General features: G+C 48.6%; 1 protein-coding gene across 2 annotated transcripts in view; it reads left to right on the top strand.

Moving 5' to 3' along the window:
- The window catches only part of COL5A1 (collagen type V alpha 1 chain), a 162,141-nt gene that overhangs the window by 81,660 nt on the left and 53,703 nt on the right, over positions 1-26,778 (top strand). For both annotated transcript variants that reach the window (XM_075519479.1, XM_075519480.1), the window contains exons 10-21: positions 3,541-3,582; positions 3,851-3,913; positions 11,468-11,542; positions 13,149-13,241; positions 16,242-16,298; positions 16,452-16,505; positions 17,132-17,185; positions 18,049-18,102; positions 20,521-20,574; positions 21,502-21,555; positions 23,589-23,633; positions 26,504-26,557. In XM_075519479.1, coding sequence (XP_075375594.1) covers positions 3,541-3,582; positions 3,851-3,913; positions 11,468-11,542; positions 13,149-13,241; positions 16,242-16,298; positions 16,452-16,505; positions 17,132-17,185; positions 18,049-18,102; positions 20,521-20,574; positions 21,502-21,555; positions 23,589-23,633; positions 26,504-26,557 — 699 coding nt within the window. The remainder of the gene's footprint in view (positions 1-3,540; positions 3,583-3,850; positions 3,914-11,467; positions 11,543-13,148; positions 13,242-16,241; positions 16,299-16,451; positions 16,506-17,131; positions 17,186-18,048; positions 18,103-20,520; positions 20,575-21,501; positions 21,556-23,588; positions 23,634-26,503; positions 26,558-26,778) is intronic.

Genomic DNA, 26,778 nt, shown 5'->3' on the forward strand with positions numbered 1-26,778 from the left:
TCTTTGCGATTCTGCCCTGGCTTGTTTCTGAGTTTTTTTTTTTCTTTTTAAAGAATGGTTATGAATTGCTTGTGTCCTTTATAGTCTGCAAAACATGTGGGTGCCCAACTGAGCACCCCCGTAGGTGAGGATGGAGCCGCTCCCCAGCTGCCCTCGTGGTGGGGCTGGGTGGTGTTTGCTCAGAGGTGCCCGTTGAGCAGAGCAAGAGGCTGTCGGTTGATGGCCGTGTGTCTGTCCCTCGTTGCGTGTCAGGATGCCGAGGTACCCCCCATGCCTGCTCCTCCCCGGGCTGGAAATGGGGCTTCGGGTCCTTGCAACCACCTCCCCTTGAGCCTCGTCCCCGAAGGGCCGAGCGCACGCTCGCTGCACACCAGCAACTCAATTAACCTAATTTTCCTTGGCAGAGGGCCAGCGCGGCGCCCGGCATCGGGGTGGCACTTCCCATCACTCGGAGGCCATTATTTTTCTTTTAATTCTTCCTCCTTTCTTTGCCTGATGCTTTTGCAGATAGCGGCGGGGGGAGGCCAGGGAGAAGCTGGGGTGCAGCAGCACGGCTTGAACAGCCTGAAGGAGTGCCTCATAAAAGCATTTCCGACCTTTCCTTGCTTCTCTTCCTTTCTGGGTCTTGCTCTCACTCTGCAAACAAAAGGAGGAACAAGCAATTTGCTTATCGGAGGAGTGGGAAGGGTGAGGGGCAGCCCAACCCCACAAAAACGATGGCAGAAACCCAGCCTGCCATGTCCAGAACCAATCTGAAATGCTACAAAGCGAACAAAATAGTTAAGTTTAATCATCCAGAAAGAATTTGGCTGCCTTCGCTATTTCAAAACACTGGAGCATGTATAGCTTTTGCCAGAAAGTAAACAAGACCAAATGCCGCCTTTTCCCTCTCCGTGCGGTTCCTCTTCAGCAGAGAGAAATTCAGATTTGCTGCACTCTTTAGCTCTTTTTTTTTTTCTGATGGGAGCTGCAGCAGAGGAGGAATAAAAACGAAACGCAGAAGTCGGATTCTGCTGGATTTCCTCTCCTTTTCCTTCAAACCGCCTGTCCTTCAATCCTTGCTCTGTGCTGACGCTCGCTGGAGGCAGCAGGGCAGCACAGGCGCAGGGCGAGGAGGGCTGGAGCCGGGGATGGCTGGGACCCCCTGCACCCCAGCTCTGGAGGCACCAGGCTGCCCTCACCTCCCCAAAGCCCTCTGTCCTTCGTGGGGGACCCTGGTGCTCGCGCCTGCCTTCGGGGAGGGTTTGATCAGCCTTTGCACGGCACCTCTGCCTGTTGCAGCCAGCTTTTGGGCTGTTTCTGTGATATTCACTTCACTTGCGGGTAGCGCCTGGGTGTTGATTGAGTGGAAGCACCACCCTGTTTTCCCCTGGGACAGTCCCAAATCCGTGGTTTGCTTGCCTACCCCCCAAGGCGATTGCTCTCGGTGGCATCCCTCCGCTGGTCCTGGTCCCCAAACCCTCCCACATTTCCATCGTTCCTGTTGATGAGCAGTCATATAAACAGTGGAGGTTTCTTGCCGAAGAGAATCTCCAGATGTCCCTAAAGCCTAGAGCTCAACATAAACCAACAGATAAATATGGGAAGATGCCAAGGATGTTTGCATCGCAAATTGGCTAATTAGCCCAGGCCCTTCCCCCGTGCGGAGGAGCGTCTCGGTGGGAGGCAGAGCCTCAGTGCTTTGCATGCTCAGACCGTGGGGATGCTGGCACCCAGTAGCCCAAAAATATCCTGGGGACACCTATGTGGGCTGTGGCTCTCTGCACCAGCCCAGAGACAATTATTAGTTTCTGTTTTGGAGCCTGCCACACCAAAACGTGCCATCGTTGGTCTCGACAGGGATGGACCTTGGGGTGTCCATACGGGGAAAGGTTTGCTGGGACCTCTGGGGTTTCCTACGCAATGTCCTCATCGTGTGTCTGAAAAGGAGCCGGTGCTTAGTGGATGTCCTGAGGGACACCTTCTCCATCAGCATAGCTTGCCTCTTCTTGGTAGCCTCTAACAGCAAATAGCTCATACTTAGCGCAGGTTGGAGGAATGTCGTGTAGGGTCCACCCCTAATTCCCACCCAGAAGAGAGCAGTGTCTCCATGGCAGACAGAGAAACCGCTGTCAAAATGGGCACGGGGCGAAGTCCATGACCTAAATTCTTTACTGATGAAGAACGACTGCACAGGCGCTTCTGTGATGACAGCAGCAGAAAATTTCCCCTAACGCATCCAAATGAAGCGGAAGCCAGATTTTGAACGAGGTGGTAATGAGTAGTATGGACACTGGGAAAGACAGAAAATGGTGCTGGCCGTGCATTAGTGGTGCAGAAACATGCATCCCACTAATGGAAGCAGGAATGGTTCACAGTGGCAAGTTTTACCCTATTTTTTGTTCCTCTGGGCTTAGAGGCTGTGGCTTTTGAGGCAGGAATGCCTGGATTTTCCTCTAGACGTTTCAGATTTGTTCAGCTCAGCCCTATCTGCTGTACTGGCTGCCGTGGGGTCAGCCGAGGCTTTCGGCACCAGAGCCTGAGCCCAGCAGACCGGCCAAGGGTGACCCGAGACCAGTCCCTGCACTTGCTTCCTCCGGGTTTCTCCCATATGAGCCGACTGCTTATCTACCTATTTTTACAGGCTGATTTCATCCCATAGGAGAAACGTCCCTGTCTGCTACAGCTGGGCTGGCAAGCGCTGGGACTGCTTTGGCTCGACCTGGGTGCTGCTGGGGGCACAGTCACTGGTCCAGAAATAAAAGGGCAGTGCTTGCTGGGGGGCTTTTCCCAACATCATCCTGCTGCCTTCTGGAAAGCGTTTGCCAGGTTTATTAGGAGGTTTCTTTCCTGCCTCTTACATACCCGTGAGGGGAAAAAAAAAAACAAGCTCAATTCTACTGAGTGTATGATAGACCTGATTTAAAGCTATGACAAAATATTTAGATTAAAAGGAATGGAATAACATTATTCTACCATTTTGCCCACACAGTGATTTCCTAGGTACACAGAGTAAATCACAGCATGCAGTCTGCTGGGAAAGTAATTTAAAAAAAAAAAAAAAAAACCCTTGCAATTTGATTGTTAACTTTTTTTTTTTTTCCTCGAAGCTGCTTGGGTCTAGAAACAGCTTCCTCCTGAAGAGGAGCTCTCCTCCCGCTCCAGCACCCTCAAGGCTTGCTGTGCCCCAGGGTTTGCCCTTTGCCTGGCCACGAGCTGAGGGAGAAGGGTTGTGGTTAGCAAGGTGACCCTGTGCCGGGGCGAGGGTGGGCTTGGTGCTGGGGGAAGGGGCTGTTTTACCGTGCCCTGCGTGATTCGCATAGATGGCATTTGGCTTTTTGGTGGGCAGTGCCTCTAGCAATGGGGACACAGGAGATGTCATCCAGAGAGAGTGGGACGCCTAAACCTTCAGCTCTGGGATGCCTAGACCTAGCAGCAGGACCTGAAATACTTAAGAACAGATAAAGCATTGGGCTTTCCAGCCCTGTAGTCAAAGTGACTTTGAGGATGTGCCTTGCTAATCACTTTTTTTTTTTTTTTTTTCTCCTTTCTTTTGCTTAGGGTATGCTGGTGGAAGGCCCACCTGGTCCCGAAGGGCCAGCAGTAAGTGGCACTTTGTCTACACCTTGCAGCGAAGGATGCGCGCGGCTCTGGGGTGCTGGGTGCGCGGGGAGGGCTCCGCACGCAGCTGTTCCCAGGCTCTGTTGCTTCCATATGCCACGCATGTGTACAGAGCGCTTCGGGGTCGATTTTCTGGTGCAAAAATAAACAGAAGGCTCTAATTCTTTTCCTGCTCATTGTACAAATATGTTACAAATAATAACGCGTTTTTCTTTAGCGGCTTATTTTTCTTCGGTCTTTTCTATGCTAGGGCCTTCCAGGACCTCCAGGACCAACTGGACCCGTGGGCTTAATGGGTGACCCTGGAGAGAGAGTGAGTACCCACGTTTTTCTCCTCTTTGGCTGAAGCCTTGGCTCGTTTTGTGTGTGCAAAGTGGGACCGTGGTGTATCACTGAAGCCCTAAAATACTGCTCATCCTGTGTAATAGCAACCTCCTCTGATTTAGCCCCAAAAGGAGCTTATGGTAGGGTTCAGGGCAGACCTTTGCATCCAGGGGCAAAGGGGCTGGGGAACAGCCACGCTAGTCAAATGCATTAAGTGGTTTTCTTCGGATTAAAACCAAGAGTAAGGCTGACAAAGCCTCTGCTCTCTGTTTGCACCCTTTGGCACGCGGCTTCTCGTTCCGATGCGGGAACTGGGCTGTGGCACTGGGAAAACAGGATAAGCAAACACACAAAATAGCTGTTAGCACAGTAAAATGAAGTTCAACAGCGATGCTGCGTCCTTGTTCCAGCTGGTGGTGTGAGTTCTGGTAGAGGGTTTGGTTTTGTTTGGGTCCAGGATGGTGCCAGGGTCGTGCCTGCACCCCTGCCGCGGGTCTTTCCTTACGCTCCTTTTGTGTCCCAGACTGCTCCGGGTGGGAAGGTGGCTCTCGTGCAGCACCTCGCCTTTTCTTTAGGTGGATTATTGGTCTCTACCAGCGAGCACTAGAGACTGATTTATGTGCTTTAGCAATGCAGTAACTTAGGCTTTGTGTGTTTGGTTTTGATGTTACTTTAAATCAGTTTTGTCCCTAGCAGCCGCTGCTTTGTAAACTGCTGCCTGCAGAAGCCTCCAGCTGCGGGGTGTCTCATCGAAGGCAGCTGCTCCCAAGCACTTCTGTGGACCGTGGCCCCACATCCCATAGTTTAGCACCACACTTTGACCGGAGTTGTATATTCATTCGTTATTGCTGAGTCCTCACCTGGGACCGGGAGCGACCTGTGTTTTGGGGGCTGCTGAACTCGAGCCTCGGGGTCAGTAAGTGGTGCACAAGCACCATTCGAGCGCAATCCATGTGCTTGGCAATGCCGAAAATGAAAACCCGCTCTCCTCGCTCCCCGGGCTGAGTCTCCAAATGGCCCTTGTACCAATACACTCCTCATTGCTTTAGTTCACCCACAGTTCAAGCCTATTCCCCCTCCCTGGCAGAGGCAGACAGGCAAGCGGGTACCCGTGCGCAGCTGCCTGGGCAGATGGGGACCATCGCTCCCAGCCCTGCACCCAGCGGGAATTTTGGCCTGACATCTAGTGGAAGATTCACCATAGCACAGACGGGCTCCGGCTTTGCACAGAGGCTGAGGTGGGATCAGCCTCAGCTGCCAGAGCAGCTCGGTTTGGGTTTGAAACTAGAGGAGTGCACGCAGTGCCCTTGAGCAATCCCGGTTTGAGTGATGGGGCACCAGAATCGGGGCTGTGCTGGCAGGAGGAGAGCGGCTCCTGTCTCGACGCAGCCCGGCGGAGCGGCGTGCGGGGCCGCAGGCTGGTGCAGCAGCGGCCCAGGGGAACGCGTGTACCAGCAGCCGTCGTCTCGCGTGAGTAAATTCATTGATTTCAGCAGGTTTGCGTGAGCAAAACAAACGAAGCTTGGAGCTTGACACCGTTTCGGTGCCTTGGTGCATCTAGATGTCGAGTGCAGTCAAACGTGCTTTCAAAATAGCTTCTAGTGTACTGCTGTTTCATCCGGGGAACGGGGCTCCCAGCAGCCCTAATGCCAGCCTCCACCTGGGGCTCGATGTGGCCTGAGGCATCCCGACAGTCTGGTTAGCAAAAAGGGCAAAGAATGTGCCTGCAGGTGGGTTTCTGAAGGCAGGCTTGCTCGGAGGTCTGTTTTTCCAAAGTTTCTCCTGCAAAGCGCAGGAGGGAGGAGAGCAGCAGCAACACAGGAGATGTGCCCGAACATAACGTCCCGCTGCCGTCAGCACTGTCACAATGCAAAACACCTTTCCAAGGAAGGAGTGCTTATCAGCAAATGCTTCCCTAACTGATCGCCGAGGTCCTGACCCTGTTTTTCTGGCAGATAAGGCAGCCCACTACCCGTGGCAGGCTCGCATGCACCGCAGCATCCTCCACCGATCCCAACAGTTGGTTTCCCGATGGGGAACCGCATCCCGTTTGCCTCCTGGGTGCCCTGCTGGGAAGGATAAGCTGGGGTGACCCAAGCTCTCTGTGTTTGTAGGGCTTCCTACTCTTCTGGCAGATTTGGGTTGAATTCTGCCCAGATAATGTGGGAAAAGCCCATGACCAGGTTCAAACGGGAAGGTCTGGATAGGTAAGGGGTGTTGTGCTGTTCTGGCGTGTGTCTTAGCTAATGGCTGTGACTGCTGTTAAGGATTTGTGTTGTGGCCTTGCTTATCTCTCTCTCTTTTTTTTTTTTTTTAAAACTTTCTTTTTTGTCTTAATTGAGTAACCTAAGACCCCGAAAGAATAGGAGGGAGAATTCGCTTCATGGCAGAGGATCAGAACAAGATCTCTGCGCTACCAAGGATCTCACTTTAGCCTCCTCCTTAGCGCCGGAGCGATGCCAGAGGTTTGCCGTGGCTTCCTCTGCGGTCGCCATCAGGCGTGCATCAAACCCTCTGGCTTCCATTTCTTCTTGCTCCCGGCCTGGCTGCAGGCAGGGCAGCACCAGCTGAGGCACCTCTGGACGTGACCAAGCGCAGTTGTACCCCGGGACGCAGGAAGGGCTCTATCAAAATATGAAACCACCAGTTAGACAGAAAGGCTGAATATTTTTTCCCTAAGTCCTTCCTGGCCTGGCTCTCTGCAGGGGTTAAGCGCAGACTGAGCCACTGTACCTTAACTTGCAGAGGCCTTTTTTTAAGCTGGTGTTTACCCCTCCCTTCTCCCCTGAGCTTTTAAAATCCAGCAGTGTTCCCTTTTCTGTCCTATGTACCCTTGAGCTGTTGTCCTCCCCTTGCCGTCATTCTTCTCCCACCCATCGAGGTGGTTCTCCATCCCACCTGCTCGTCAGCAATAAGCAAGAGATGGAAAACTGCCTCCTGCAGTTCGGTGCTTGTCCAAATTACCATCCCGTCGGGTTGGGGTCCCACCCGGGGGACCCCCCGGGACCTGGCTGCCTTCCCCAGGGGCACTGGCAGGAGGGGTTGCGTTCCCAGCTTTCCCTCCCGCTGGAGGACAAAGCAGCCAGCTGGCTCCAAACCTTCATTATTCACCTCCCAGCCCGATGACACACGTGTTGTAAAATACAGCCGCTGAGAGAAACAAAATCATTGCTGGCCTGCACTGGGAAGCGTCTGCTGTGGGTTGAAGGTGTACTTGAGGAGATTACTCGGGTGTTGGGGCATTCTTGTGGCAATGATGCTAACCTGGGCCCTGTTGTGGGTTTTTTGGGGGGGTTGGATTTTTTTGTTTGTTTTTAATTAAGGCTCTCTGTTGCCTTGTTGGTCCCCGGGGACTTGGCTGGAGTCCGCTGGCCGCTGCGCTCCCGCATCTGCCCGGGAGCATTGCTGTAAAGACCTCCACCTCATTTTACACTCCTGGTGTATTTATTGTTTTTTGATGGAACAGTAATAACGTTTCTTGTGGTTGTGACATGATTGAGAACGAGAGGCCCTGACTGTGCTCCATCGATCGGGTGCCTGCAAGCTCAGAAAGTCAATATGCAGCTGTGGGCTCAGCCCATGGCTGGGAGCCAGGGCCATCGCTCAGAGAGGTTGGCTTAACCCTTGAGACACCGCGGTCCTGGTTCCTCCTGCGTGACTCCAGCAGAAGGACCAAGGGAGGGCTCTGCATCCTCGGGTGTCGGACTTTATAGAGGATGGGCAAGCTGGGCAAGGTCCCAGCAGTGGTTTGCATCTTGCAGTGGTCTAGGATTAGTCAAAAGAGCCGCGTGGCTTCATCAGGCTCTTGGTGGGTCTTCATCCTGCATGGGTCCTACATGTTGCCCAGCTTTCTCTTCTCCCCTTGATGTGCTGCTTCTGCTCCAAAGAATTCAGTTGCCTGACAGGATGGATGCTCACCCTGGTGATGAGGGCATCTGTATTTCTGCCACTTGTCCGGGCAGATGCAGACATTTGCTGGCCAGGCTCCTCTTGAACGGCCGTGCAAAGCGAATCGGCAGCAGACACACTGTCCCTGATGATGTTGCTCTACACCCCAAAATGAAAGGCATAATTTGCATTTTAGCACAGACTGCACATCCTCCTTTTCTGAGTGTCCAGAACAGAATGTAATACAACATATTGTGCATCGAGAAGTGATGAACTTGCAGAGCCAGGAACAGCAACTGTATTAAAATACTCCTGTTCAATTAGAGCAGCTCCTCTTTTAATTTGTTTATTATTAACCCTGCACATAGCTCATGAATTTACATGACACTTATATGTGTACAGTGAGGAACATTTTCTATGCCTGCATCTGATAGAAAGACTTTTTATTTGCAATCAGGCAGGTGCACTGAATTAATATACCAACAATATTCAGCTATGTTAATATTGGCCAACACTCATTTAGCTCTGTTTTATTCATCGTGTCATTTTGTTCATTTATCCTAGTTATTTTACAACGCAAAGAAGAGCTTGCGTCACCGGCAAAGCTGCAGAGCAGCCTGTTTGTGGGAGGTTTCAGAGGACTCATCTGGGTGGAGGGTGGTTTAGGATGGCTTAGGCAGGTTTGTTCGAGCAGTCGGGAGAAGAAGATATGGCGCTTAGGAGAGCAGAGGGCTATTTCATGGGTGGAATGAAGGACTGGAATGAAGAAAGTGGGAAAATGTGCTCCTTTGAACGAGGTGAGCTGCAGCGTGAGAGCAAACTGCAGCTCTGTCACCGCCCCCCTGTGTGTTCGGAGGTCTGGGCTGTCGGGTGCTCTGGGCTGGATCGGCGTGCCTCTGGGGGAAGGCTGGTTGCAAAGCAATAGCTGTATCTTCCAAGACCGTCCAGTCATCGCGTCCCAAAGGACTTAGTCCCCCTGAGGACAGTTTTGCATCTCAGTAGTGTAATAGAATCCCCAAAATCCTTACTGGGGTTCTGAAAGGCTTGATGTTTTCAGGGTGCCCTTTTTTCCATCAGATGGCAAATGCTGCCTTACCTAGAAGACCCCAAGTACTGCGAGAAAGATCTTCTGTGGCGTAATTGTCTGACCAGGGCTGAACATGGCAGAAAAATAATCCTAGAGAGAGACACTTAAAGCAAATTTTGAGGCTTAATACTGTGGGCTGCTGGGCACCACTCTGTCTATCACCGTCTGCTACTCGAGGAGCCCGAGCACTAACACACTGAGGCTTCAGTTTAAACATTCCCTTGAAATATTGCATTAGTGTTTGCACTTAGCCTGGCATTTTAGAGCACTGCACCAAATGAAAGTTGAAGTCGCCATCCCTGGCTGCTATATATCAGCAAATCTCTATTTACATAATGAGAGTGACACAGATTTACACCAACTGAGAGTCTGGCACGCTGCATTTCTTAAAGGCATTCATGAATTTAAATTTACAAAGTGCTTTATGGGTTTGATTTTCCTCCGTACCATTGCCCCCCACTGCTCCACCCCACAAGGAAAAGACCTCACACACCCAACCTGAAACAAAAAGAGGCGTTTATGTATAAAAACATTGCATCAACATTTGTCAGGCAGAGTACACACAGAGAGATAAACAAGCTCATTCCTGATCCATCATATGCAGGACCGGAGTTAAAGGAGGAGAGAGAGAGAGAGAGAGAGGGAAGAAAGTTTATTATATAAAATGAGTCTGGCCTAAATTATTTATTGTGCTTCTGCTCCAACAGATGGGACTGCCCTCTGCACCTCATCAGCGGAGTCAGGGACTCTGGTGCTGGCCAGACTAAGTAAACAGCGTGAATGCAACATCATGAGCTTGTCTTGAAAAATGGATGGGCTCGTGTGTTATGCAGTCCCCCTTCGGCACTGAGGGAGCTGCTGGCTTTTTTTTTTTTTTTTTTTTTCTCTGATAAATCACTGGCTGCAGTGCTGGCTGCTGCAGCGCTGGGAGCAGCGTTGTTATTCTAGGCCGGTTGCGGTGCAGACCTCGGCTCCTCGTCCCCAGCGCTGCTCTGCCCTGTAATTGTGGTGCAGGTCCAGCCGCAGCCCGGCCGGAGCGATGGGCAGGGTGGAGTAGCAGCAGCTCTTCACCCCCACCCTGGTGCTGGGCTCTAATTTAGTGCTTGAAACTTTGGCTCGAATGTTTTGGGTTCCTTTTTAAGAGGGAGATGACAAGGGAAATCTTAAGTTGAACATGGCATAGAGGGAATGGAAGAAGAAGGAACAGAGATGTGAGAGATGCAAAAAGGTGCACCAAGATCTTGCAGGATGACAGTGGGGCAAGGATAACACATCAAATGTTTTGGTCTGGTTGGCTGGTTTTTTTAAATGTTCTGATTTTCAGGGACTTTGTTACCTATTTCTCTTTCCCTCCTCCCTTTCCCACCTTTATCCACCTCCCTTTGCCTTGTGGGGTGAGCGTGCGACTTTCTGGGGCAAGGTCTGGCTCTTCTGAGTCCCTGTAGCGCGTCCATATATGCCTGTGACTTGTGGCAGGGTTTTATTTTTGCTTTTGTTTGGTGTCTGCACGGGCTGGAGGGCTTCAGGCAGGTTGAAGAGAGTGAGGACTAACATAGATGTTTGTTGCTTGCCCTTCCAAGAGCTTTGGCTCTCCACAGATGGATTTATTGTTGGTGTTCACTAAATAGGGGAGTGTCCAAGTCCTCAAGCTTGAGCCGTTGGCCAGGCAGTCCTGTCTGTCTTGCCATGAAATGAGCACCAGGGCTCCTCTTGGCCTCACTGGGACGTGATCAAGCCACTCTTGCCTTTGGCTCCTTAAGCTGGTGTGAAAATTGCAATTAGGCATGCACATTGAGTAGCTGGATGTCACCCTCATTTGCATGTAGGATTGCTGGATGGATGCGTGAATTTGGGTTAACTTAAACTTTTTGCCAAGTACACAGTTGGGAATACAAATAATTTATGGGCTGTCTTAGGAAAATTGGCCATATTTGATTATTTATAGCTTCATCAATAGATCTTTTACTGCACGCTCGTTTCTTTAGAACAAGTTAAAGATACTCAACTGATGTTAATCAGCGCAGCTCCATTGAGATCCTTAGAGTTTTGCTGATTTACAGCCACTGACAAGATCACTCCCTTGTAGATGGAAGTAGCCTCATAGGACTAAAAAAAAAAAGACAGAAGAAAGAAAAATGGAATGACCCAGATGACTGAACATGTACAGAAATGTATTTTTCTTTCCACATTTCTATCTCACGGACCTGAGTTATGAATTTTCATATACTTTTTTAATAGGTTTTAACAGACCTAACTAAACATTGATTCCATTAACTTGGAACATTGCAGAGACTTTTATTGCTCGCTTGAAAATTGCATATGGCAGACCCTGGAAACGTGAGGGTCAGGATGTAAGAAGAGGGAATTGCTAAGAAAAATCGTGCACGCTTACAGATGTGCTTCCACAAAATTTGCCATAGTATTGGGATGCCTACATGCTCAATGTCTGTCTGTCAAGATAGGAAGCCTTTTATATCGTGATATATGCCTTTACAGCCACAACTACTTATGCATGGACATGACTAAAATGATGCTATAGAAGTTTATTTTTATTTCTTCTTTTCGTAGGGACCACCTGGTCGCCCAGGTCTTCCAGGAGCAGATGGTTTACCAGGACCACCGGGGACAATGCTTATGTTGCCTGTAAGTACAAACGTAACTAAAAAAGCATTTAAATGAGTTGGGCTTCTTGGCTTTGCTACTGCTTAGTGCCTGTTTTTGCAGAAGTCTCCCATCTCTTTTACACCAAGGACACATTTTCTGTGGTATAAAAGATGGATCTGGATAGTTCCCCTTGTAAATTTACTTTTTGCAAAGCACTGTAACTTCTTCACTGGTCAAAAGCACAGGGCAAGTAGGTTAAAATTTCCAGAAGTGATGAATAAGCTTAAGTGTTTCTGACTGGGCATGGCGTTGGAGAGTGAAAGTCATGAAGAAGCAACTGAAGACACCTCCAAGGGCCCAATTTCCAGGCAGAACCCTCCCTCTTACAGTGAGGAACCTCTAACAGCTCTTCAAAGCAGGTGCCAAAATTGTAAGCACCTGAGTGAACCCATTTCTTTTGATGACCAGTGGTTAATTTGCATTGGTTTTTGGTTTTTGTTTTTGTTTGTTGGGGGGGCGGTTTGGTTGGTGTTTTTTTTTTTTTTCTTTTCCTACATGAAGCTAGCAAGTACCAAGTCAGCTGTCTTGGTCCTGGGATCCTAAAAGGAATGGTTATATTTTGTGTCTGCTTTGATGTGAGAAAACCCTAAGGAAACCAGCTGCTGAAAATAAGTGGTTAGGTACCAAGGGGAAAGAGTCTTTAGTGAAAAACCGCAGCGCTCTTGTACAGGCTCCAGATGGTAGGGTGATACTTGTGTAGGTTCCTGGCAGGGTGCCTAGGACAGCCTGGGCCAAGCGCTCAACACGGAGCTTAGCTGGCCATTACAATACATTTGTTGGCCCCTACAGTAACCAACCGTAGGCCTATAAATTGCATCTCTTTGAATCTGCTGGCCAAGTTCGTGTGGTCGTATACCTAGCGCCAACCGAGTGAAATGCAGAGGTGAAATGGAGGTGAAAGAGCCGTCCAAGTAGGTTCTGCAGCCTGGAGAGTCCTTCTTGCAAAACCCCAAACGCACGTGCAGTTAAGGCAGGAGAAGGCTGCGCGTCCTGGAAAGTGGGCTTGTAGCTGTTAGGGGTGGAAGAGGCAGAAGAAAACATTAAAGTTCTTCCCTTCCAAGTTTGGCAAAATAAAACATTAATGCTTGGGTTTTTTTAAATCCTTTGTGTGCTGAAGGATCCTGGCTCGAACAATAGGCTGAACTCTGTTCTTTGAAGCACGCTGACACGCTTGAGAAATGCAGCCTTTGTCCCGGGGCAAACAGGCAGCTACAGCCAAATAACTTGATGCAACCCCATCTCGGGGGGGTCTCCTGGCCAACAGCATCTGCCCGGGGAATATCAGCCCTGTGAGACCTTTGCGTTTAGTTCTGAACGGTGGGGTGAGGTCCTTACAGTTCAGAGCCCGCAGTCCCTTTTACTGTGCGTTACTTTGAGCTGGCAGAATTTGCTGTGCGGGTCCGGACGAGGGAAACGGTGGGTTCGTGCCTGTGAGCTGGGAGCGCGATGGGTAATAGGATGGTCTGGAAGGACAGCGGTAGGGTTGGGTCAGGCATGCTGAAGGGAGTTGTTTAGGAGTCAAGCTAGCGTTGAGGGTGGACGACAGCAACCCTGTGACCTGCTTTCTCCATCTTGTTCCCATCAGTTCCGCTTTAGCGGAGGAGGAGATGCTGGCTCCAAAGGACCTCTCGTTTCAGCCCAGGAGGCCCAAGCCCAAGCCATCCTGCAGCAGGCCAGGGTAAGTGAAGGGCGGAGGGGATGTCTCTTGCAGCAGGTGCCCGAGGAAGCGGAGGAGGACCAGAATAAACGCGTCAGAGGAGATGTCTTCATACTTGCACCATCCATGGTGCTGGTGGTGGTAACAGCCTCTCATCTGAGATGGAATTGCTTGTGTGGCTTGAGGTGATGACATCTGGATGACTTGGCCTTATACTAATGGGCAGCAATAGGCCAGGCCCTAGAAACCTGGTTTTAAATTGCCTACGGACCTTGGAGCAGGCCTTCTGCTGGTGCCAGTAGACATAGACCTGTTGGCTTCAGTAGTGTTTGGTGTTTATGCTGACAGTTTTGAGAGTCTATATGAACAGTTGTGGCTATAGGGGTTTTCTTTCTTTCTTTCTGCCCCCCCTCCCCCCCAGTAAATGATAATAATTAAACACGTGTCACAGATATCAGCTGTAAGCTGTTCCCAGCTCCATGAATCTCAACAGGCAGACTGCAATTTTTTTTAATGTATTTATTTGGAAATACACCATGACTGTCCATGCAACCTTTTTTTCCTTGAATGACCTTATTGATTGATAATCAAATAATCCCTGGCAGTGTTTATTATGTAGGCTTGTTTCACCAGCGGTGAAACAAGATCGGCCGTGCACGTTCCCAGTACAACTCCTGTTCCCTGCCTAGATGAGTACCTTAGTGTGTAAGACTTCATACTCATCTGTTCAAAATAAAACTTAATTTCTAGCCAGTACAGCTTTGAAATTTTTCTTCCACGAGTGCTTGTGTGAAGTTACATTTGATCGTTGACGTGTTAAAAGCAGAGATGCAAGAGGCACAATTATAGCAGAAGGGAACATGTGGGGACCCCACAAGTGCCCTCCTGTTGTGTTTGCCCTGATCTTGCCCAGGAGGGACCAAGTTCTGGCTGTAAGCACACCCTTGCAGTAAAGGGGAACATATACGATAGTTTAGGGAGGCAGTTCGCAACGGGACGCGGCTCTGGGGGCGTTGCTCCTCTCCCTGCCACATGCAGTCATCCGGGGACAGAGCTTAGGTTGCTCCTCAGGTCCAAAGCCCACATCTGTCTGCAGCTGGGACGCGTGGCTCGGACGTAGCCAGTCTGTTATTCAGACCTATCCTTGGTCGCTTTAGCACAGACTTTTTGGGCCGGTCTGCTGAAATAGGCTAAAAAGCAATTTCTTTCACCCTTGAATGAAATAAAGTCCATTGGGGTCTCCACCCAGCTGGGTGGCACGTGCCCCTTTTAGGTTTCTAACGAGGGTTTTGGCTTAGCTGGGGCTCTTCTAGTTTCCGTCCAACTCCCCTTTTACAAAGGAGTTTGATTTCATACATATTCAGGTAGAGTACAGGGCCCTGATACCACCAGCCACGGCATTTTCCTGTCCATTAACCTTGCTCTGAGAATAATACTGGTGGATTATGTTTTTGGTGTTACCTTGTCAGTCTTAATTTCAAAGCTGCCTGCAGGTTTTCCATCAGCATTTTATTTTGCTGGGAAATAGGAGTTTTGACCAGATGAACATTTCATGAGAAGCATCTGCTTTCTCAGACTCTCTGGTTTTGGGTTTGGTTTTTTTTTTTGTGCCTGTTGAAAATCGTGACTGTTATGAAAAAACAAAGACCCTCCCTCCCCTCACTCAAAGTCCCTTTTCTCTGTTATTTAAATTTTCAGGTTTGGGGAAAAAAATTAAAAAAACAACAAATCCTGTGTGACTTTTGGGCTGTGGATGAAAAATTGAATATTTCTATAAAGGAAAAAATAAATTTCTTGGTTAACTTCAACCTATTGTCTGACAATTTTAGCTGAAAACCCTGATACCAAAGCAGAAAGGGAAATAAATGACATTTTTTTGTGGGGAAGTTACAGGATATGGTAGGAACGGAAAAGGAGTCCTGCAAGGGGGAAGATATCTTCTTTCCTTTTTGGGGGTTTGTTTTTCTTGTTATCATTGTTGTTAATTGCATTATTAGGTTGATTTATTCCCTTAAAATTTGGCTTTCATTAGACACCGAACATTGTCCCAGCCAGCAGTGTTTCAGGGCATCTCCCTTTTAATGGGATGTTGTAAAAAGATGCCATGTAATCTAGCATTTGTGCAATATTTATGCCATTCCAAGTGCAATCGCGGGTAGATTTTAATTACTGGAGCACACAGATAATTACAACTCTCTTAAAGTGTTGAATTGTCATGAGGGAACAAATTGTCCGAGTGATATTTTAAAGTGTGGACCAGTTCCATTACCCACCGTGGAAATTACTGACTTGATGCACGGTTACGTGACTCCTTAATTATTGAGGTAGAAGCCCCCTGTTGCAAATAGAATTGTCGTTCTGTTTGCAGGATATTAAATAATAACCAAAAAAAAAAAAAAAGGAGAAAATTCCTCCAAAATTGAACTCCTAGGATCATAAAGAAAAAATCCTCTTAAAGTGAACTGGGATCAGAAATATATGTGAACAAACCCCTATAGCCTGGCCAGGCAAAGTTTTGATGTTTACCTTCAATAATTTGTTGCCAAAAGCATCCCTTTTATTGTGTCTGTATGTGATGATGGAAAAGGGGGTCTGACCTGCAGAGGCAAATTCTCATCTGGTTTAAATGCAGGTACCTCCTCGCCCCTCCATCTGCCCTGGGTCGCGGCCAGGGTGTGCCTATACGCATCTATACAGGGGTTCTGTACCTCACGTGCACGGTGCAGAGCGGGTGTACGGGGGGAGGATGCCTACAGGCAGACGGGGGTGTAGGTCCATGTGTCCTCTCAGCAGACCCATGCACCGTCCGCCCATTTGTGGATGGAGAAAGGAGTCGGTGGGGCAGCAGGTTTGGACGTTCCTGGGTAAATTCACTGAGGGTATGGACATTGCTCCAAGGATTCGTGGTTCTCGGGGTGTGGAGAGAACGTGTGGCTGGTGGCGCGATGGTGGCTTTGTCCTGTCCCATTGCAGCAACGAAGCAGAGACACCAACTGAGCAACGTTTCTCTTTCTGTTGCAGCTGGCGCTGAGAGGACCAGCGGGTCCAATGGGTCTGACGGGGCGGCCGGGCCCCATGGTAAGTGAAGGCAAGGACGGAGCAGACCCAGCTGGTGCCGGCTCCGGGGATGCTCTGGGTCACCTGCATGAATGGCTCTTCCTTAACATGTTATGAGTCTGCCCTCCGGCTCTGTTGTGGAAAAATGTAATAAATCATGTTCTCTGTCCAAAGGGACCCCCGGGCAGTGGAGGACTAAAGGGAGAAGCTGGAGAAATGGGACCTCAGGTGGGTACGGGCAGATTGGGTGACTGGGGGGATCTGGGGGAAACGAAGGTGTGGAACGGCCAGTCCTGCTTTAGAGGCTGTTGGGAAGGAGCGATTCAGTAACCCAATGCCAGCTGAAAGTAGGAAGGTGTGGGAACATCTGTTTTGCATATAAATGTCCCTTCAAGTGTCCAAATGCAGACTTGAGATGTAATTTTAAGCCAACAGTGTAAAATTCTGCAGGTGGTAGTCCTTTCCTGCAAAGACATCCGCAGAAGAGTCCTGTAAATACGAGATAGGTTGGAGTGTGGGGAGTTTCGCTAATGCTCAGGAAATTGTTCTTCCAAGCCGTAAATCCTGCATTAAGGGAAAGTTCCCATTTTCTAATGGTGGGGGAAGTGATTTGTCTCCACCACGTAGAGCTGCTTGCAGGGCAAAAGCTTCCTTGTGGATAAACACGTGCAATTCTTGTCCAGAGATACACAGGAAAGGCTCAGGACTGAGCATTTTGAACCACGGGCTCTGCTCGAGGGGTTCACATCCCATTTTGTAGCCCTGGTGACCCTGACGGCCCCAGCAGTGCCTGATCTGCGATGCCAGTGCCTTTGGGTGATGGCGTTTCTTCCTCTCTGCTTGATGCCTTGCAGGGTCCACGAGGCATCCAGGGTCCTCCCGGTCCGGCAGGAAAACCAGGCCGCAGGGTGAGTGTCCCGGGAGCTGCGCTGACGACCTCATTAACTACAGTTTCTGCTATAAATTGTTTCTGCTGCCAAACAGTTTCTGAGCACCGAGAACATTGCACAAGAGCAGGCCAGCGGCCAGCCGGTGGCTTGTCCAGGACCTCTCCGTCCATCTGGGCAGACACAAATGAGGATGAGAGTTAAAAGCTGGGTGGTGTGGGGAGAACTGCAAGTCCACGCTTCCCACTTTTTTGTCTTTTTTTTTTTTTTTTTTTTTTTTTTTTGGTGCTCTGCGGCATTGAGGTTGTAGCTGCATAAATGCTCTGGGCTGGTTTGGACAGTCCCCAAGTCTTGGTAGCGTGCGAGGAGGATCCAGTCCCCAGAGGGTTTCTGGAGTTGGTATAAATCGTGCTTGCTCGCTCTGTCGACATCCCCGATGCTGATTTTTATTTTACTCCATCCTCTGGCTCGTCGTGATTCAGCTTGCCAGAAGATGAAACAAGAAAGTCTTGTGTGTGACCCACTTCTGGTTTTCTTAAAAAAAAAAAAATTATCTCATTTCAATTTGCAGACATCATCATTAGCATATCTTAAAATGTGCTGGAAGATAATTATTTCAAATTAAAATCAATGACCGTGCCCCAGCATCCCATGTAGTGAAGCAGCTTCGCTGCCATTTGTCTCACACCCCTCATTAGCACCAGGCTGAGCCTGGGATGCTGCTTCAAAAACAGACCAGCATTTTTTCCATCGCCGAGGGAAGCTGCTCCCCAGCCAGCGAGCTCCGACTTAAATAGAACTTCACTCGGCCGCAGACCAAAGAGCAGATGTCCCTGCGGTCCTGCCTTACCCTCTGTATTTGACTTTGCTTTTCTCTGTTGCAGGGACGAGCTGGCAGCGACGGTGCTCGGGGAATGCCAGGCCAGACAGGACCAAAGGTAGTGCCACGTATTTATGTGCTTTTGGGATCTGCATCTGCTTTTTAACAAGCGTGAACTGAGGGGCCCTTGGCAGAAGGAACTCGCCTTGCTTGGAGGAGGCTGTTGAAATGGTCCGGCCACTCCTGTGAAGTCATGGGCTCCATGTTTGAGAGAGAGAGTTATACACCTAGAAGGCAGAATAACAATCTTTCTTTTCTTTTCTTTTTCTTTTTTTTTTTTTTTTTAATGCAACTTCTTTAAATTACTGGATCCTCTTAAGAATGAAATATGCTCCCTTGGCTGCAGTTGTAGAACAAATACTTTGGAATCCCAATTATGAAAACCAAACATGAATGAACAGTTGGAAATGTCCTAAAATATAACTACCAAAAAAATACCTATTAACTGGGTGAGGAAATGTAGAAGGCGTGGTGAGGAATTTTAATGCCCTGTATTTTTATTTGAGACAAAATCCTTTCATTCAGCTGTGATCTGCTGGTATTATCAAGCAAGAGAGAAGCTGTTCCACTAAAATTGAATGCAGAGAAAGTTTGCTCAGGGAATCATGTATTAGAAGGTTTAAGTACTTTATTATGTAGATACTTAAAGCTGGAATAGATGGGGGGTTTTGATACAGAGACAGGAGACTGCAAATCATTTATCCAGTAAAGTGCTTTAATGAGCGTCGACTGCCCTCAAAGGAGTGCATGCCAGGGAAGAAGGGAAAACAGAACAATGAGCAGCGCTGGAAGGGAGAAGGAAATGTGCTGTGAGCAGAGACAGAGCGATGCTCTAGGACCTGCCGGAAGGAAAGAGCTGTTGGTTACCCTGGGTGCGCCTTGGCCAGCCTGAGCTGTCCTTCGATCTGCTCAGGTGTAATCGACTTTCCTTGCTAATAGGCAAAGGGTTTGTGGAAGGGAGGAGCTGGTACTATTTTTGCATACCATTAGTATGTGAAAATACAAATGGCTTCATCTCTTTACAGAGAAGAAGGGACTTTTTTATCTACCGGGTGGTGCTTGCTGCCTTCTGCCCTGGCCGTTAGGAGATGGCGTCACCCACAATTTGCAAACGCCCCTGCGTCTTCTGTCTTTTCCAAAGAGTTGAGGCTTTCAGGAAAAGGCTGTCTCTGTGCATTCCTGTCCCCGTTTCCCCCCAGAACACAGGAGACTAGAACAGGGCACAAGTTTGGAGAGAAACCCTATTGCGGCTTGCCATGGTTCACCATGAGCTTTCCACATACCAACCCGGAGGACCTGCGTGGGCATGGGCGAAAGCTGCGGGAAGGCAAGCTCCTGCTGCCCGCCTGCTCTGGGAGTCATGGGGTTTTACTTTTTCTTCCTCACACTTGAATTCCTCAGCGTTGCCCGTTTCCTTTGGGAGCATCCACGGACCTGGGCAGGGGACATGAGGAGCACACGTAGGGGACGTTCACATGGTCATTTGCAGGCAGATGTCGGCAAGCGCTGCCTGCGCTCTGCCAGCGTGAGGTTGCGTGACTTTCTCAACACAGTACCAAGCACAAATGAACACACCCGGCCTTTTAGCACAGCTCGTTATTTTAGGCTTGGCATCACGCTCCCCAGAAGGATGCCCAAAGCCCTCTTTGGCCAGGGGTGCGTTTACAGCAGTAGGCAGTAGCAGGAGCTACTGGAGATGTGTAAGAAAAGAGGTATGCTGGGAGCCATCCTTGCCTTGGTTTGCCTTCCCAGTATCAGGAGTTTGGGGCTGTATATCCCCTATACGTCCCCGGTCTCACAGCTGGCTTTGTGCCTGCTCAGGCTGGGGTCAGGCAGAGCAGGCTGCTCTTTGCAGGGTAGCATGGAGATGCCCCTTTTGCAATACCTTAAGCATCCATGTGAAGTCACCAAATTTACCAGCCGATGACATTCCTTTTTAGGTCAAAACAGATCTGTCTTCTGACCTTGACTTCATTAAGACAGTTTCCAGAATTGATTTGTATATGTATTTATTTCCTTGGAGTGTCCAGAAGGGTTAAAAGGATGGATGGGATGGATTGCAGTAAAGCTCAGGATGGTGTTTGGGGACCTGTTGGCAGGCGTGGGAATTGCTCACCAGTGGATTGTTGTTTGTAATTCCCTGGAATTAAAAATAAATAAATAATTGGACTAGAAGAACCTGTCCAGAAGGGAGATGCTTCACATCATGGAGAAGTCACCCAGAGAAGCTCTGAAATCCACATGGAAAAACATTTAAAACTGTAGGTGCTGGGGGAAGAGAGAGGGAGGTAAAATGACTTTGAGGTTTTTTTTCTTTTTTTAATCTCTAACTTTGAAATCGTTACTGGTCTGATGGGAGGTGAAAGCTGAATGTCTGAGGGAGAAAATCGATCCCTCCTTGACACAGAAAGGGAAACAAATTGGAAAGATACTCAACAGCAGGTGGAAATGTGTACTAAACTGGTTTTTCTTTTAGGGTGACCGAGGGTTTGATGGCTTGGCTGGTTTGCCTGGTGAGAAGGGAAATCGAGTAAGTTATCTGCCACTTGTCTTCTGGCCACGGTCTGTAATGAAGCCTTGGCAGGAGGAGGTGGCTGGGAGGTGCTGGGAGGAGGGCAGCTATTGCTGGGGCCAAGCCGTAGTGGTGCGATTAGGAGAGGATGAGAGTGTCCCGTAAGAGCGTGCGGGATGCCGCAGCATCCCTCCCAGGCACGGCATTCGCATCCTGGGAAGCTGCAGGATCCTTCTGGGACTGCTTGAAATTGGAAAGGTGGAAAAAAAATTGCCTTAATAAGATGCAGACTAAAAAATAAAGCAAGAAGCAAAACCTGCTTTTAGACAGTGCAGTTATGGATGGAAATTGCCAAAAATTGTAATAGGATTCTTCTCGTTGCTTTATAACTAAACAATGGGGAGAAAATGTAGGAAGCTGGTTATTTTGTCGGGCTGTTCGTGCCTCCCCTCCCTCGAGAGTGCAGCCATTGCTTTATAAAGCAAGGGAGTGTTTGAACAGCGGAGATTGCATCGTGATTACAAGCTACACAGAAAAGGGAAGACGGTGCCTGAGAGAGACGCTTAATCAGCCAGAAATGGAATAGCATGCCTTGGGTAAAGCAATAACTGCGTGCAGAGCCCGAGTTCCTCTCCTGAAGGAGCTACAGCGCCTGCTTGGTTCCCAGGCCCCTGCTGAAGCGGCACCAGTAAATCCCGTGAGCTCTAGCCCCTGGAGGACGTTTGTCCGTCGGTGCCGGAGCCCACGCGTGGCCCTGAGCAGGCAGAGAAGGGCTGCTGCTTCAGAGAGCGCAGGGAGACAGGGACCGTGAGGGCATGAGTACCTTCAGCACATGGCGCAGGCAGAAAAGTCAAGCCTGTTGCTTGGTTTCTCAACGTTACCCGATGTTTTCTATTGCCAGAGTGTCTCTGCCTTCTCTAAAGCTTTTCTGTTGTTTCTTCATAGGGTGAGCCAGGCCCCCACGGACCCCCAGGGGCACCCGGAGAGGATGGGGAGAGGGTAAGTCTATCTCTGGAGTCGGCAGTCCTTTGAATTCATAACTAGCTCCTGTAAACAAGAAGCAGATGCGATATCAGCCCGAGACGTGGCAAGAGCAGCCAGCACCGGCATGTCATCTGCTGCCTGCCGGCAGCGGCAGCAGCCCGTCCGTGTGTCCCGGGGATGCTGCGGGTGGCCATGGCGAGAGGGAAGCGGAGCAAGGGGATGGGAGTAAAAGTGAAAAGAAGAATTTGTTTCTAACGATCTGGTCAGAAAACTCAGTTTTTGTTAAAAGAAAAAAAAAAAATAACACAAGAAAAACGTTCATCCTCTAGGTGTGCAAACTATGGCTTCTGATTTTCTAAGATCCAGCAAATTGCAGCAAGACTTGGGGAACAGAAATTCCAGATGGATGTGGGAATCAAAGATTAAATTGTTCACGTCTCCTTCCGCACTGTTTAGTCAATAGTCGAAGGCCTTTAGCAAAGCTCAAACTAAGTGATTACAGGTCTAGAAGGGCTGGTTTAAGAGGAGAGATTGAAAATGCTTGAATCTGTGGCTGTGAGGAGCGTGTGGTTTAATCGGAGCGAGTATGGATTTCCCAGGCTCTAATCCCCTTCCACGATGTTTTCTTTCCACCTTTGGCTGTTTCTTTCCTCTGTAAAGCACAGATAATAACACCTTCCTCACCACGAGGTTGTGAGGATTAATTAGTTGGGGCTGTAAAGTGCTTTGAAGTTGAAAAGACCAAACCTGTGCCTTGTGGGGGAAGAATGAGTGTCTGGAGAACTTTAATCCTAAAGAGAAAAAGAAACCATCCGAGGTGTGTGGGGAGAGAAGCTCGGAGGGCATATCTGGGAAGAGGAGCGTGAATTTTATCAGCAGAAGAGGAGGGTTTACAAGGACTGGCTGCTGGGATTGATTTCCTAAGATGAAGCCTCAGGTTTTAAGTGATTTAAAAGCAACTCAGGGGAAGCACCATCTAATACTCCTGGGGGGATCGGTGGGGCATCAGCAGGAGATGGGAGTGGAGGGGTGAGCAATTACCCCTTTGCTGCCTCTGGTTTATCTGAGGAGCCCGTGGGCTAATTTGGCTAAATCACGTTCCCAGGGCAGCGCTCCCATGCTGGCTTCCCATTCAGTTGGGTACTAAATCTTGCAGTTATTGACTCCCATGCCCGGAATTGTTTCTACAATATCTTGTCTATTAGCAAAATCCATCTGTATAAACATCGACGTGAAGTATCCTTACAGCATTTTTAATTGTGCTGGTTTTGGCTGGGGTAGAGTTAATTTTCTTCATGGTAGCTCGTATGGGGCTGTGTTTTGGATTTGTGCTGGGAACAGTGTTGATAACAGGGATTTTTTGGTTATTGCTGAGCAGTGCTTACACACAGTCAAGGCCTTTTCTGCCTCTCACCCCACCCCAGCAGCGAGTGGGCTGGGGGGGACACAAGAAGTTGGGAGGGGACACGGCTGGGACAGCTGACCCCAGCTGACCACAGGGACATTCCACACCATATGGCCTCATGCTCAGCAATAAATCCAGGGGGAAGGTTGGCCGGGGGGCTGCTGCGCGGGGCTGGCTGGGCATCGGTCGGTTGGTGGTGAGCAATTGTTTTCATTTGCATCACTTGTCTTTCTTGGGCTTTATTTCTCTGTTATTTTCCTTTTCATTACAATTTTTATCATTATTATTATTATTATTATTAATTTCCATTATTAAACTCTTCTTATCTCAAACCACGAGTTTTCTCACTTTTACCCTTCCAATTCTCTTCCCCCCATGCTGCTGGATGGGGCAGTGAGCGAGCAGCTGTGTGGTGCTTAGTTGCCGGCTGGGATTAAACCTCGGTAAATTCTGCACACGCAGTATTAGTCTCTAGGCTTACGAGGTCTTCCTTATGCATGGCTACCCTTTTATTACTCCAGGGAAGCTGGTTTTCTGTGTGATTATTATTTAACAAGAATGAAACACCTGTGATGTGACTGAAATATAACTGGTTTGTTCCGTCTCTTTTGCCGCTTCTCTCCGTGCCTTTGCTGCTGAGCAGGGAGATGATGGAGAAGTTGGACCCAGAGGTCTACCTGGAGAACCTGTGAGTATCCCTTCCTTTGGCTTGATGTACAGCAGCACTGCTTTGGTCAAGGTCTCGATATGAGAACGGTGTTTTTATGGGTCCTGTGGGCAGCTCTTCTGGTGCTAAGCAAGAGCCCTGAGGCCCTGCAGGGACTGAGCTTCTCTTGCTTGAAGATCCATGTGAATGGTTGAGAGAGTTATCTTTGCTGTAACAGCTCTGCTTTGCTTTTTTTCACTGAGATGTCTACCAAGAAGAGGAGATGCTTTCTGGGTTTTTTTTGTTTGATTGGGTTTTTTTGTGTGTGGTGTTTTTTTTTTTTTTTTTTTTAAAAAAAACAAGCAAAATTCTCATTGATTTTGTTTGGTCACTGACTAGTCTTCGAAAAAAATGTAATTGTAAATGTAAAGCTTAGCTTAGACTGGTCTCATACCTTTCCTGCATGTATCCTTCCTGATGTGTTATTTAGGATTCAGGTAAGTAGGCTGGGGTAGAAATTACGCATGGTAAACGTATGGGAAATACGGTTTTCGTGCGTGTTCGTAGCAGACGCCAGTGAGGAAGGGTTTTGTCTGCTCTTGCCCGTAACGGCAGCAATGAGCCGTGCAGCTCCCTTGCCCGCGCGCTCAGTGCTGTGCAGCGTGAGTGACCCCTTTTAAATCTCAGGATGAAATCCTGGCAGGAGTGCGCTCAAGGGGACTTTTAGCCCTGACTTCAGTGGGGTCAATATTCTTTTCACAGTGCACAAAACTTCATAAATCTGCAGAGTTTGTCAATGTTTGGGCCTCCACATGCTGCTAAACCGGAGCAGCTGAACCAGGGCTAGCGAAGGAGGGGAGTTCCTTAGTGTCAATAAGGTTAAAAGGAGATGCTAGTGTTGTTGGACAAAAATCTCTTGACCAACTCAAAGAAATGCTTTCAGGGAATATCCCACTGAAAAGAAACAGTTGGGTTGTCAATTTGAGACTCTGAAAGCATTTTTTCCCCAATACTGGCATTTTTTACTTTATTGGCAATTTACTATAAACTCTTGTTTCTGGCTGTCTGTAGATTTTTGTGTGTAGTACAGTTGTTGGCTGCTTATTTAATCCAAAATGTATTTCCTTTGTTACGAAAAGAACATTAGCTGCCTATCGTGTACCATCGGCTTTGCTTTCAAAATGTCTTATTTTGTTGTTCTAAGGCCCAGCGTGGTGGCCTGAGAGTAATTGATGAGAACTGTTGGACACACTTCATGTGAGAAGGGGAGGGCTGGCATTTACGGACTCCCTGGAACTAAATTATAGACGAGATGTCTGATTAACTTCTGGGAAAGATTAATCAACTCAGCTATCTCCTTAGCACATGTCTAAGCAATAACTTATAGGTTATTAACTTCTTAAAAGCGTTTATGTGCTCAGGTAACACAGTAACAAAAGAGGAACTTAAATGATGATAATGCACGCAGGGAAGTTTATTTCTTATTTTAGCAACAGGAGTAAAAATATCTGTGATGGCCAGAGTAAAGGTTTAAATTGCATTACAGGAAACTTTTTGTCATAAATATATACAAGCTAAATCTGCATGTTTGCCTCTTCCTTTGCCCTGAGCCAAAAGAGAGTCTTACCAAACGTAATGGTAACTGAAACTGCTGGTGGGACTTCAAAATTTCTTTCTCTTCATCCTGCTCCGTTTCCTTCCAATTCCCGTCGCCAGTTGACACAAGCAGAGCGTCTGCTCTGCGGGGCTCAGCATGCAAAGCTTTAGCCCCTGAAGGTCTCCGGCGGCTGGGACAGACCACCCGGTCCATGCATCCAGTTTGTGCTGCAAACTGTGTTTTTTGCAGGATCAAAATCCCCGCAGCCTCCGAGATCAGACACTTCCTTAATGTCTCCTATTTTATCCTGTAACATTTCATTTTAATTCCTCTGTCCTCTCTGCATCATAAAAAGGGACATATAATATTTGGGTAGACAGATAAAACTGCCCGCCAGTCAAAAACGATTTTCCTCCGTGACGGTGAAGAAGCACCATCCTTGTTAAATACCCAGCGTCCCCCTCCGGTCCCTCGGTTAAGAAAGGGCCTGCGTTTAAAAGGTGAGCTGCCAGATCTGCAGCTGGGCGCACACAAAACCCCATCCCTTTCCTTTCACTACAGACCCACCTAAAGGCTCGAGGCAGCGGAGGTGCCAGGGTGTGATTCGCAAAGCTTCCTATCGAATGAATACAATTCTCCTGCCATGTCTCTGCTTATTCAATGCGATGCTCTAATGCTACCGATTTCCCTGAGGATGATGCGAGGTTAAATCTGGTGCGAAAGCTAGAAATGGAAAGCAAACATCGTGATACCAGGAGTCCTGACTGGTTAAGGTTTAAGAACCAAATGCCTTCGAAAATGTACATTTATGCTGCAGGCTGAAAACCTTTTCCAGCCTTGCTGAGTTGTATAGTTTGTCAGTGATAAAAATTGAATCTGGAGAGATTTTGAAATGCTAACCCTGATGATCTATTAGTGGTATCAGGTCATTCTTCATAATACTTCCCAGCTAGAATGGCTTGGTTCAAAGCGTTTTGCATCATTGTGTGCATTACAGGGTAATCCGGGAATATGATTAAATTAATGAAAAAAAAGTTGGTTTAAGTGAGCCTTCTTCCAATCCAAAGAATAAATGTCTGTGCCTATATTATTTATCTTTATAATTCAAGGATGTGTGCACACAGGATTTCTCTTACCGGTTTGTAAACCGAGAAAGCCGCTGTTACTGCAAAACCAGCGAGGTCATTGCCGCGCCAGCCCCGACGCTTCCCTGGGCAGAGCGATGCTCAGCCGTGCACAAGCTCCCCCAACCCACGCTCACGGCAGCACGGGGCAGGGGACTGGAAACGCTAACCCCTTTTTTTTCCCCCAACAGGGACCCCGAGGACTGCTGGGACCGAAGGGGCCGCCGGGACCCCCGGGACCACCGGTGAGTTCCTGGGGCTGCTGCCCTCCTCAGGCAGTCAGCTGAGCTTTCTGGGCAAAATACCCTGTCCCCATTAGTCGTTCAAGCAGATAATACAGCTGCATAACTTTATACATCTGTGCAATGAAAAGAAGTGGTATTCAAAAAAAAGTTATGGCTCAAAGTCCGTATTCTCCCCCCATTTTCAGTGGCGTCACGTCCATTTATGGCAGCTCAAGATTTGG

The sequence above is a fragment of the Mycteria americana genome, chromosome 17, assembly GCF_035582795.1.
Source record: "Mycteria americana isolate JAX WOST 10 ecotype Jacksonville Zoo and Gardens chromosome 17, USCA_MyAme_1.0, whole genome shotgun sequence".
NCBI lineage: Eukaryota > Metazoa > Chordata > Aves > Ciconiiformes > Ciconiidae > Mycteria > Mycteria americana.